General features: G+C 38.1%; 1 protein-coding gene across 1 annotated transcript in view; it reads right to left on the reverse strand.

Moving 5' to 3' along the window:
- Positions 1-281: 281 nt before the first annotated feature.
- LOC113917005 (alpha/beta hydrolase domain-containing protein 17B-like) overlaps positions 282-13,215 on the reverse strand; it is a 67,476-nt gene continuing 54,542 nt past the window's right edge. Inside the window, exons 3-4 of the mRNA XM_027584402.2 lie at positions 8,820-9,322; positions 282-309 (exon numbers count right to left, since the gene is read on the reverse strand). Of these exons, the coding sequence (XP_027440203.2) occupies positions 282-309; positions 8,820-9,322 (531 nt within the window). The remainder of the gene's footprint in view (positions 310-8,819; positions 9,323-13,215) is intronic.

The following is a 13,215-nucleotide window of genomic DNA, read 5'->3' on the forward strand; positions in this document are numbered from 1 at the left end:
CCATTCTGTACTCTGTTTCTATGAAATTGACTTTTTTTTGATTCCACATATAAGTGATACTATACAGTATTTGTCTTTGTCTTACTTATGTCACTTAGCATAATGTTCTCCAGGTTCATCTATGTTGTTGCAAATGGAAGGAGTTCAGGGCACCTGGGTGGCTCAGTTGGTTGGGCGTCTGGTTCAGCTCAGGTCACGGTCCTGGGGTCCTGGGATCCTGGGATCGGGCCCTGCATAGGGCTTCCTGCTCGGTGGGGAGCCTGCTTCTCCCTCTCCCTCTCCTACTCCCCCTGCTTGTGCTCTCTCTCTCTCCCTGTGTCAAATAAATAAAATTTTTTTAAAAAATGGCAGGAGTTCCTTCTTTTTTTAATGGCTGAATAATATTCCATCATATGTTTATACCACATTTTTTTAATCCATTCATCTGCTGAAGGACATTTAGGTTGTTTCCATATCTTGGATATTATAAATAATACTTCAATGAACATGGGAGTGCAGATATTTCTTGGAGATACTGATTTCATTTCCAAGGAATTGGGTGGGGTTCCTTGATCATATTTAATTTTTTGAGGGACTACCATGTTGTTTTCCATAGTGGCTGTGCCAATTTAAATTTCATACCAACAGTATATGAAGGTTCACTTTTTTCCACATCCTCACTAACATTTGTTATCTCTTGTCTTTTTGGTAATAGCTATTCTAAAAGGTTCGTGAGGTGATAGCTTGTGGTTTTGATTTGCATTTCTCTGATAGTGATATTGAACATCTTTCGTGTACGTGTCGACCATTTGTATGTCTTTTTTTGGAAAAATGTCTCTTCAGATCCTTTGCCCATTTTTAAATTGGATTATTAGCTTTTTTTTTGCTTTTAACTTGTATGAACTCTTTATATAGTTTTGATATTAACCCCTTATTAGATAGAGGTTGCCATTCTATAGGTTGCCTTTCAGTCTATTTCAGTCTATTGCTTGTTTCTTTTTTTAAATTTAATTTAATTTTATTATGTTATGTTAGTCACCATACAGTATATGATTAATTTTTGATGTAGTGTTCCATGATTCATTGTTTTCATATAACACCCAGTGCTCCATGCAGTATGTGCCCTCCTTAATACCCATCACCGGGATAACCCATCCCCCTAACCCCTGCCCCTCTAAAATCTGTTTGTTTCTCAGAATCTATAGTCTCTCATGGTTCATCTCCCCCTACGGTTCCCCCCCCCTTCATTTTTCCCTTCCTTCTCCTAATGTCCTCCATGCTATTCCTTATGTTCCACAAATAAGTGAAACCATAAGATAATTGGCTTTCTCTGCTTGACTTATTTCACTTAGCATAATCTCCTCCAGTCCCATCCATGTTCATGTAAAAGTTGGGTATTCATCCTTTCTGATGGCTGAGTAATATTCCATGGACCATATCTTCTTTATCCATTCATCTGTTGAAGGGCATCTCAGCTCTTTCCAAGTTTGGCTATTGTGGACATTGCTGCTATGAACATTGGGGTGCATATGGCCCTTCATTTCACTACATCTGTGTCTTTGGGGTAAATACCCAGGAGTGCAATTGCTGGGTCATAGGATAGCTCTATTTTTAATTTTTTGAAGCAGCTCCACACTGTTTTCCAAAGTGGCTGTACCAACTTGCTTTCTTACCAATAGTGCAAGAGGATTCCCCTTTCTCCACAACCTCTCCAACATTTGTTGTTTTTTGCCCTGTCAATTTTTGCCATTCTGACTGGTGTAAAGTGGTATCTCAATGTGGTTTTGATTTGAATTTCCCTGATGGCTAATGATGATGAACATTTTTTCATGTGTGTGTTAGCCATTTGTATGCTTCTTTTGAGAACTGTCTGTTCATGTCTTCTGCCCATTTTTTGACTTGATTATTTGTTTTTTGGGTGTTGAGTTTGAGAAGTTCTTTATAGACCTTGGAAATCAGATTTTCAATAAGTGGTGCTGGGAAAATTGGACTGCTATATACAGAAGAATGAAACTCGACCGTTCTCCTATACCATACACAAAGATAAACTCAAAGTGGATGAAAGACCTCAATGTGAGAGAGGAATCCATCAAAATCTTAGAGGAGAACATAGGCAGTAACCTCTTTGACATCAGCCACAGCAACTTCTTTCAAGATACAGCTCCAAAGGCTAGTGAAGCAAAAGCAAAAATGAACTTTTGGGACTTCATCAAGATAAAAAGCTTCTGCACAGCAAAGGAAATAGCCAACAAAACAAAGAGGCAACCCACAGAATGGGAGAAGATATTTGCAAATGACACTACAGACAATGAGCTGATCTTTAAAGATTGAACTTTTGGATTGTATGCGAGAAAACAGAGGGAGGTGGAAGTGGAAGACTATATGGAAAGGCCTCAAAAGCCATGCTAAATGATGTGGATATTATCTTATTTATATTGGATAGCAACTAAAGAGTTTTTAAGTAGAAAACTGACAGGACCAGATTTTTATTTAGTAAAAATACCTCCACTAAGAATATGAATGGTGAATAGATTTTGATACTGGCAAGGATTTGGCAACTTGAAAAAAGGAGGGGAGATAAAGAGGTTTCAGACCAAGGTATTGGCATCGGTATTGAAGGGAAGAGATATTCAGAAGTAGAGCTTGATGATGCATTGAACATGGAGACTAAGGGAGGGCAAAGAAAAAGGAGCCATAGGCCAGAGTCTTGGGAAGCAGCTAGTGGAGACAGACAGGTTCAGAAGAGGTAATCTCAATAGAGTAGGGTCTGACAGGTGGACAGAACTCAATGACGAAGAAGCCAGGAATAGGAGATTTAGATGGGCAGGTGATGGGAAGTTGGTACCAATAATAGGACAGGACCCTATGGTTCAACTTTCAGGCCAGGATTTTAATTTTGGAAGTAGAGAAGACAGAAAAATAAAGAAGAGTTTCTAACATGAGACACTCACGGACAAAGAGCCAAGCAGAGACTTTGTTATCATAACTGAGAGGCATCAAAGACAAATTATCAGCACAGATGATCTGATGCTGATTCCTGAGCTCTGGGAAACTTCCATCCTTAAATTCCTTCTGCTGAAGGTCAGTAGTTGAATGGGTGAGGGGGAATCTGAACTTCTAGTACCTGAAGACCCCTCCATCTGCTCTGCACCCACTTTTTGTCAACTTGGACTTTAGTACCCCCCCCCACCACCTTGCAAGTCTCTTGTTTATTCATCCATCATAATTTCCTACCTACACTCTGTAGATTAGGCAGATGCTTGATTGATAATCCCCACAAATATTGGTGTAGCTAGCTCCAGACTTTGACTAAATCACACCTCTCTCACAAAGGCATAGCCAGGGGAGGCCCCAGAGTGGTGTATGTGGCTTAGCTGCAGGACCAGCAGGGCTGCATAGTCTAATCACTAGGAACTGGTGGGATCAGAAGTGAACATCAGAACCACTCTAGAGTTATACTGGCATATTATTTACAATTTCTGCTTATAGAAAAAGTTTAAAAGAACTCTAAAGTACCTTATGTCTCTAAGAGTCACTGAGACCCAAGCCTCCAGAGTCTTTAAAGTATGACTATGAGACTAATGATACTCTTCTTGTTAACTTCCTAGATTTTCACAACAATGGTGATCTTGTTGAAGTAGAGGTGGACTCTTGCCCCACCAACATTCCTCCTTTTTTATCAGCATTGCCTGAATATGACCAGATTTTCTGTTTCTTAGATTATTAATTTCAGGGGATTTATCTTTTTTTTAGGATATCTGAGTAACTTGGGACAAAGTCCCCTGGGCTAGATCAGACAACTTTTTGTGGCATTGTTTATTATTAAATCAGTGTGTCATTCTGGAGCCCATATATTTTGTCTGCAGTTTTGTCAAGATGACTTCTCTGCTTCTCTGCAGATGTCCTTGAGAAATTGAGGAAGTTTTTGTCCTCAATTTTTGTTTAATAATTTAAATCCATATTTCCTTGATTTTACCTCTTATTTATTTATTTAATTTTTATTTAAATTCTAGTTGGTTAACATATAGTGTCATATTGATTTCAGGAGTAGAATTTAGTGATTCATCAGTTAAACATGACATCCAGTGCTCATCACAAGTGTCCTCCTTAATACTCATTATCCATCTAGCCCATTCCCCACCCACTTCCCTCTATCAACCTTCAGTTTGTTCTCTATCATTAAGAGTTTCTTATGGTTTGTTTCCCCCTGTTTCTACCTCTGTAACTCATTCCGTCGTTTTTTTTTTTTTTTAAGATTTTATTTATTTATTTGAGAGAGGGAGAGAGAAGGACAAGCAGACTTCCTGCTGAGTGTGGAACCTGACATGGGGCTCAGTCTCAGACCCTGAGATCATTACCTGAGCTGAAATCAAGAATCAGATGCTCAACCAACTGAACTACCCAGGAACCCCCATTCTATCATTTTTCTAACCAGAACATCAGTTACTCTTGCAAAGTGTACTCTGGAAGCAGTTAATATATATTTATGTTTACAGCAATTCACAGAAAACTGTTTACAGTTCTTTTTACAGTACAGAATTAATAATTAAGAAATGTTTTATTTTCTCCATGAAATTCCAAATTATAAGAATTTTTTAGTTGAGGTATATGAAATGATTGGATTCAAATAACACTGTGGTCACAGTATCAGAGCCCTAATTAATATCAAGATCACAAAATCCATGGGATAGTGTGGAGAGCACAGTGTTGCAACTGCACAGACTTGCCTCTAATTGCTGGCTCCTCCAGTTACCGGGTCTGTGATTGAGCAAATTTCCTAACTTCCCTGAGCCTGTTTCCTCATCTTTAAAGTAAGGATTATAATGCATAATTTGCGTGGTCATCAAGGTTCTTAAGTGAATTACATACAATGGTCTGGCACTCTGCCTGACATAGCAGGTGTTCAATAAATGGTAATTATTAATATTATGTAATTATGAAATCTTATGGACTTAGAACCCAATATGTCATTCTTTTTTAAGGCATTCTTATTTTGATTTAATTTTTACATGTGTATGGTTTCCATCAAAAGAGAAGAGCAGAAAATATGTGTATTTTTGTTTTCTTTTTCAAGGACTTTTTCTTCAAGAGTTGACCCCCTCTCCCTGAGATTATGGAAGTTATTGAAGGTCCTTTAGCGAGCAGTGTGATCTGTTGGATTCCTTTACTATCTCTAGGAGATCAAAGAGAAGGTTTTCTTCTGTTTCAGGAAGAGTGTAGCTTTTGATGAATAGTGAATGATAAATGTAAATACTAAAAATTTGTTGAAAATTCCCCCAGATACTTTTATTGTTTAACTCCCTTGTATACATTCTACCCTCTACAACAGTCCCTGATTTTGATGTGGGCATTTACCCACTGCCTACTCTTACTACTTATGGTTGTGGTGGGGTAGAGGGTCTGCTTTTGACTTGGAGGGTGAAGAATGTTACTTGGCTATTACTAGGCAATGGTGAGTGGGCATGCAACCTGGGTTAACAAAGGCAGAGAAGATCTCAGGACACCTGTGTGAACCGCCATCAAGGAGACATCATTCCATGTTCCCCCTCCCCCTACACCTTGAGATTTGAGCCTGGAATTGTGTAGGCTGAGATGCTGCAGCCGTCTTGTGACTGTATGCCAACAGTCTGCCCGAAAATGGAGTCAGCAAAGAGAAAAGCAAGCTGAGAGACTGAGAGATTCACTCAACTCTGATGATACCCTTTGAGCCTCCAATTGAATACTGCCTGCAAGTTCTATCTAGGACTTTTGAATTATATGAACCAATACATTCTCCTTTTCACTTATCAAAGTTTGAGTTGAGTTTTTTTTTGTTACTTCAAATGGAAGTGGAACTGACTGATAGAATTGCTAATTGCTTTTTACTATGTTCTGTGTTTATAATAAATTAAAAAAACACCAAGATAACTGGGGCATGTTAAGGAAAGAGAAGTAATAGAGAGAGGGGAGAAGGAGGAATAAACAAACCCTCCCCCCAATTCTTTCATAGCTCCATTTTTCCTCCAAAGCAGACTGAGTCAATACCAATCACATTATACTTTATTTTTTGATACATTCCACTGGGAGCAAGAGCAAGGGCTTCTCTGGGGATGCTGGAGGCCTGCTTCTAGGAACTTCTGCAGAAATAGGACTGTGAGTCTATGGCCCCAGCCCTGTTCAACTATGGTAACTACCTGGGTGTCTAAGCATGGTGCTTGCTTTAGAAAATGATTTAACTGCTTCCTTGTCTAACATTCCTTTTATCTTCTCAAGTCAGAGATCCAGAACCCTTTTGTTTTTAGGTCTTCTATTCTCTCCCAACATCCAGGACACCAAGGCCTATTTTTAAATTCCAGTAGTAGAGATTTGAGTAGACCATAGTCCTCACTTCATGGCATATTTCATTATTGGTCTATGTAGATGCTTTTTTGGAATGGTTGATTAACTATTTCCATTCTTCACTCTCATTCCTCCATACCTCCCCCACCAGACAATTGTTATAATGAGTTTACTGTGTGTCTCCTAATTTGTATGGGTTCCATAGAATATGCATCGTTAAGATACCTAGGAATAAACCTACCTAAAGAGGTAAAGGATCTGTACTCTGAAAACTATGGAACACTTATGAAAAAAATTGAAGAGGACACAAAGAAATGGAAAAGCATTCCATGCTCATGGGTTGGAAGAACAAACATTGTTAAAATGCGTATACTACCCCAAAAACAATATACACATTTAATGCAATCCCTATCAAAATACCAGCAGCATTTTTCACAGAGCTAGAACAAACAATCCTAAAATTTATATGGAGACACAAAAGATCCCGACTAGCCAAAGTAATTCTGAAAAAGAAAACAAAACTGGAGGCATCACAATTCCAGATTTCAAGCTATATTACAAAGCTGTAGTCATTAAGACAGTATGGTACTGGCACAAAATCAGACACATAAATCAATGGAACAGAACAGAGAACCCAGAAGTGGATCCACAACTGACAGTCAACTAATCTTTGACAAAGCAGGAAAGATTATCCAATGGAGAAAAGTCAGTCTCTTCAAAAAATGGTGTTGAGAAAACTGGACAGCAACATGCAGGGAAATGAAACTCGACCACTTTCTTACACCATACACAAAAATAAACTCAAAATGGATGAAAGATTTACTACATTGAGATGTTTTAAATATATATATATAATTTTTAAAAAATTTTTATTTTATTTTATTATGTTATGTTAGTGACCATGCAATACAACATTAATTTTTGATGTAGTGTTTCATGGTTCATTGTTTCCATATAACACCCAGTGCTCCATGCAGTACATGCCCTCCTTAATACCCATCACCGGGATAACCCATCCCCCCCTCCTCTTCCCTTCTAAAACCCTCAGTTTGTTTCTCTGAGTCCATAGTCTCTCATGGTTCCTCTCTCCCTCCGATTACCCCCTCTTCATTTTTCCCTTCCTTCTTCTAATGTCCTCCATGGTATTCCTTATATTCCACAAATAAGTGAAATCATATGATAATTGACTTTCTCTGCTTGACTTAATTCACTTAGCATAATCTCCTCCAGTCTCATCCATGTTGATGTAAAAGTTGGGTATTCATCCTTTCTGATGGCTGAGTAATATTCTATTCCATAATATTCCACATCTTCTTTATCCATTCATCTGTTGAAAGGCATCTCAGCTCTTTCCACAGTTTGGCTATTGCGGACATTGCTGCTATGAACATTGGGGTGCATATGGCCCTTCTTTTCACTACATCTGTGTCTTTGGGGTAAAGGCCCAGGAGTGCAATTGCTGGGTCATAGGGTAGCTCTATTTTTAATTTTTTGAGGCACCTCCACACTGTTTTCCAAAGTGGCTGTACCAACTTGCATTCCCACCAACAGTGTAAGAGGGTTCCCCTTTCTCCACAACCTCTCCAACATTTGTTGTTTCTTGCCGTGTCAATTTTTGCCATTCTGACTGGTGTAAGGTGGTATCTCAAAATGGTTTTAATTTGAATTTCCCTGGTGGCTAATGATGATGAACATTTTTTCATGTGTCTGTTAGCCATTTGTATGTCTTCTTTTGAGAAGTGTCTGTTCATGTCTTCTGCCCATTTTTACCCACAGAATGGGAGAAGATATTTGCAAATGACAATACAGACAAAGCATTGATTTCCAAGTCTATAAAGAACTTCTCAAACTCAACACCCCCCAAAATATATATATATATATTATATATATATAAATTTGAGAAACAATACAGAGGATCATAGGGGACGGGAGGGAAAAATGAAACTAGACGAAACCAGAGAAGGAGACAAACCATAAGAGACTCAACCTCAGGAAACAAACTGAGTGTTGCTGGAGTGGAGGGGGGTGGGAGAGATGGGGTGGCTGGGTGATGGACACTGGGGAAGGTATGTGCTATGGTGAGTGCTGTGAAATGTGTAAGACTGATGAATCACAGACCTGTACCCCTGAAATAATACATATGTTAATAAAAATAGATGGATCAAATATATATATAATATATAAATTTGTTTCAGATATGCAAAAGCAATTGGCAATACTTTTACAGCATTTGATTTATAGAATGAAAATTTCATACAGTACTCATTTTGATATTAAAAAAATTCTCATAAAAAATTTTTATTACAAGCCTGACTGAATGATACTGTTCTCTTCAGTTTCTGGTTATGGTAATTAAAACCTTCATTAAGTCTGCTAACAAATCATTACCTGTACATTTATGAAGGCAACTGACACGATTTGCAAACAAAACCTTCAGGTTTTATGTTATTTACCAAAGAGTGCAGTTTGGCAAGAACAGAAAGCCCAGTATGCAAATTTATAAACTGTTTTACAAATTTAGCAGTTCTTGTGACACAAACTGGTTCAACCTTTCAAGGTACCATCCATAAAGTTCCACATCATTGTGACCTGCCCCCTTGACCCACAGAGGCTCCATGGGTCTTTGACAATGCTCAAACAATGGAAGGCCATGTGAGAAGTCATTGACTTCATCTTCAGCCCCATGAATTATTAATACAGGAGATGTTATCTTAGAGTTTTTGTCAATGTTTGGGAATGCATCCAAACAGTAGGTCTTCTTAGTATCAGGAAAAGTGACTCCCATTCCCGAGGTCAAAGGAGAATGAATAGTAGCAGCAGCACTCTCAGACTGAGCAGCAAGACCCACAGATGGTCCTGTCCCTCTACTATGTCCATATATACTCACATTTTCAGGGTGAATGCCATATCTTGTCATAAGAGCAAGCCAAGCAGCTTCTATATCTGCATAGAGGTTCTTCTCCAGGCTGGCTATGTGTCGTTTTTCACTTGGGCTATTTTTAATAGGACCTATTGGTTTGGATTCCTGTCTGAGAATTTAATGGATTCACTCCTGAATGCAGGAGATAAGGGAACATGTGATTCATAACTTTTATATTTAACAATGCAATAAAAAACAAAGCTCACACACAAATATTAAGTTGCCTTTCCTTGATGAATTTTGCCTGAATAAAGTAATGAAAGAAAAAGAAAAAAAATGGATGGAAGACCTCAATGTGAGGCAAAAATCTATCAAAACCGTAGAGGAGAACACAGGCAGAAACCCCTTTGACCTTGGCCACAGTGACTTATTAGACACATAGCCAGAGGCAAGGGAAACAAAGGCAAAAATGAATTATTGGGACCTCATGAAGATTAACAGCTTCTGCATAGTGAAGGAAACAATCAACAAAACTAAAATGAAGCCTACAGAATGGGAGAAGATATTTGCAAATGACGTATCTGATAAAGGTTTAGTATTCAAAATCTAGAAAAACTTATCAAACTCAATACCCAGAAAATAAATAATCCACTTAAGAAATGGGCAGAAGATATGAATAGACACTTTTCCAAAAGAAGACACCCAGATGTGTATAACCCAGTTACCCAACCCCCACCCACCTCCCTATCCACAACCTTCAGTTTGTTTCCCAGAGTCAAGAGTCTCTCATGGTTTGTCTCCCTCTTGACATCTTCCCATTCATGAATCATTGAAGATTATATTAAAAACTAATGATGTGCTATATGTTGGCTAATTGAATTAAAAAAAAAAAGACATCCAGATGGCCTACAGACACATGAAAAGATGCTCAACATTACTCATCATCAGGGAAATACAAATGAAAACTATAATGAGATACTACCTCACACCTGTCAGAATGGCTAAAATTAACAACACAAGAAACAACAGGTGTGGGTGAGGATGCAGAGAAAGGGGAACCCTCTTATACTGTTGGTGGGAATGCAAACTGTTGCAGCCACTCTGGAGAACAGTTTGCAGGTTCTTCAAAAAGTTAAAAATAGAACTACCCTATGATCCAGCAATGGCACAACTAGGTATTTACCCAAAGCATACAAATATAAAGATTCGATAGAAAAACTTCCAAAAAGAAACGAGAAACGACCCAAATAAATAAAATCATGAATGAAAGAGGAGAGATCACAACCAACACTGAAGAAATACAAACATTTAGAATATTATGAGCAACTGCATGCCAACAAACAGGCAATCTGGAAGAAATGGATAAATTCCTAGAGACAAACTACCAAAACTGAAACAGGAAAAAATAGAAAATCTGAACAGACCCATAACCAGGGCTCATGCTACTCAAAGCAATCTACACATTCAATGCAATACCATTCAAAATACCACCAGCATTTTTTCACAGAGCTAGAACAAACAATCAAAAACTGTATTCAACCAGAAAAGACCCTGAATAGCCAGAGGAATGTTGAAAAAGAAAGCCAGTAAGAAATGCAGAGGGACACTATATCATACTTAAAGGGTCTATCCAACAAGAAGATCTAACAGTTGTAAATATCTATGCCCCCAACATGGGAGCAGCCAACTACATAAGCCAACTGTTAACCAAAATAAAGAATCATATTGATAATAATACTTTAAAAATAGAAGACCTCAACAGTTCTATTACAATCAGCAATAGACAGATCATCTAAGAAGAAGATCAACAAAGAAACAAGAGCTTTGAATGACACATTGGACCAGATGGAGTTCATAGATATATACAGAACATTCCACCCTAAAACAACAGAACACTCATTATTCTCTAATGCACATGGAACTTTCTCCAGAACAGACTACATACTGGGTCACAAATTAGGTCTCAACCAATACCAAAAGATTGAGATTATTCCCTGTATATTTTCAGACCACAATGCTTTGAAATCGGATCTCAATCAGAAGAAAAAAATTGGAGGCATTCAAACACTTGGAAGTTAAAGACCATCCTCCTAAAGACTGGGTCAACTAGGAAATCAAAAAGAACTTAACAATTCATGGAAACAAATGAGAATGAAAACAAACCGGTCCAAAACCTATGGGATACTGCAAAGGCGGTCCTAAGGGGGAAATACATAGCCATCCAAGCCTCACTCAAAAAAGTAGAAAAATCTTGAATGCACAAGCTAACCTTACACCTAAAAAGGCTAGAAAAGGAAGAGCAAATGAAACCTAAACCAAGCAGGAGAAGAGAAATAATAAAGATTGAGCAGAGGTCAATGAAATAGATATGAGGAAAAGAGTAGAGCAGATCAATGACACTAGAAGCTGGTACTTTGAAAGAATTAAGAACAATAAACCACTGGGCAGACTTATCTAATAGAAAAGAGAGAGGACCTAAGTTAATAAAATCATGAATGAAAGGGGAGAGATCATGACTAACACCAAGGAAATAGAAACAATTATTAGAAATTACTATCAGCAACTATATGCCAACAAATTAAGCAACCTGGAAAACATGGATGCCTTCCTGGAAACTTATAAACTATCAACATTGAAACAGGAAGAAGACAACCTGAATAGGCCAATAACCAGTAAAGAAATTGAAGCAGTAATCAAAAACCTCCCCAAAAACAAGAGTCCAGGGCCAGATGGTTTCCCAGGGGAATTCTACCAAACATTTAAAAAAGAAATTATACCTATTCTTCTGAAGCTGTTTCAAAAAATACAAACAGAAGGAAAACTTCTAAAGTCGTTCTTTGAGGCCAGCATTACCTTGATCCCAAAGCCAGGCAAAGACCCCATCAAAAAGGAGAATTTCAGACCAATATCCCTGATGAAATGGATGCCAAAATACTCACCAAGATCCTAGCCAATAGGATCCAACAGTACATTAAAAGGATTATTCACCACCACCTGGTGGGATTTATTCCTGGGATGCAAGGATGGTTCAACATTCGCAAATCAACCAATGTGATAGAGCACATTAATAAAAGAAAAGACAAGTACCATATGATCCTTTCAATTGATGCAGAAAAAGCAATTGACAAAATACAGCATCCTTTCCTGATCAAAAGTCTTCAGAGTGTAGGGATAGAGGGAACATTCTTCAATTTCATAAAAACCATCTATGAGAAGCCCACAGCAAATATCACTCTCAACTTTTCCCTTAAGATCAGGAACACGACAGGGATGCCCACTCTCACCACTATTGTTCAACATAGTACTAGAAGTCCTAGCATCAGCAATCAGACCACAAAAAGAAACAAAAGGTATTCAAATTGGCAAAGAAGAAGTCAAAGTCTCTCTCTTCCCAGATGACATGATACTTTATGTGGAAAACCCAAACGATTCCACCCCCCAAATTACTAGAACTCATACAGCAATACAGTAATGTGGCAGGACACAAAGTCAATGCACAGAAATCGGTTGCATTTCTATACACCTACAATATAACTGTAGAAAGAGAAATTAAGGAATTGATTCCACATACAGTAGCACCAAAATCCATAAGATACCTAGGAATAAACCTAACAAAAGAGGTAAAGGATCTATACTCCAGAAACTACAGACACTTATGAAAGAAACTGAGGAAGACAGAAAGAGATGGAAAAACATCCCATGATCATGGATTGGAAAAATAAACATTGTGAAAACGTCTATGCAGTCTGCACTTTCAAAGGAGTCCCTATCAAAATCCCATTGACACTTTTCACAGAGTTGGAACAAACAATTCTAAAATTTGTATGGAAACAGAAAAGATCCGAATTGTCAGGGGAATGTTGAAAAAGGAAGCCAAAGCTGTGGGCATCACAAGGCCTGACTTCAAGCTATATTACAAAGCTGTGATCCTCAAGACAGCCTGGTACCGGTATAAAAACAGACACATGGATCAATGGAACAGAATGGAGACCACAGAAATGGACCCTCAACTCTATGCTCAATTAATCTTCAACAAAGCAGGAAAGAATATCCAATGG

Source organism: Zalophus californianus, chromosome 4, assembly GCF_009762305.2.
Source record: "Zalophus californianus isolate mZalCal1 chromosome 4, mZalCal1.pri.v2, whole genome shotgun sequence".
In the NCBI taxonomy this organism is placed as follows: Eukaryota; Metazoa; Chordata; class Mammalia; order Carnivora; family Otariidae; genus Zalophus; species Zalophus californianus.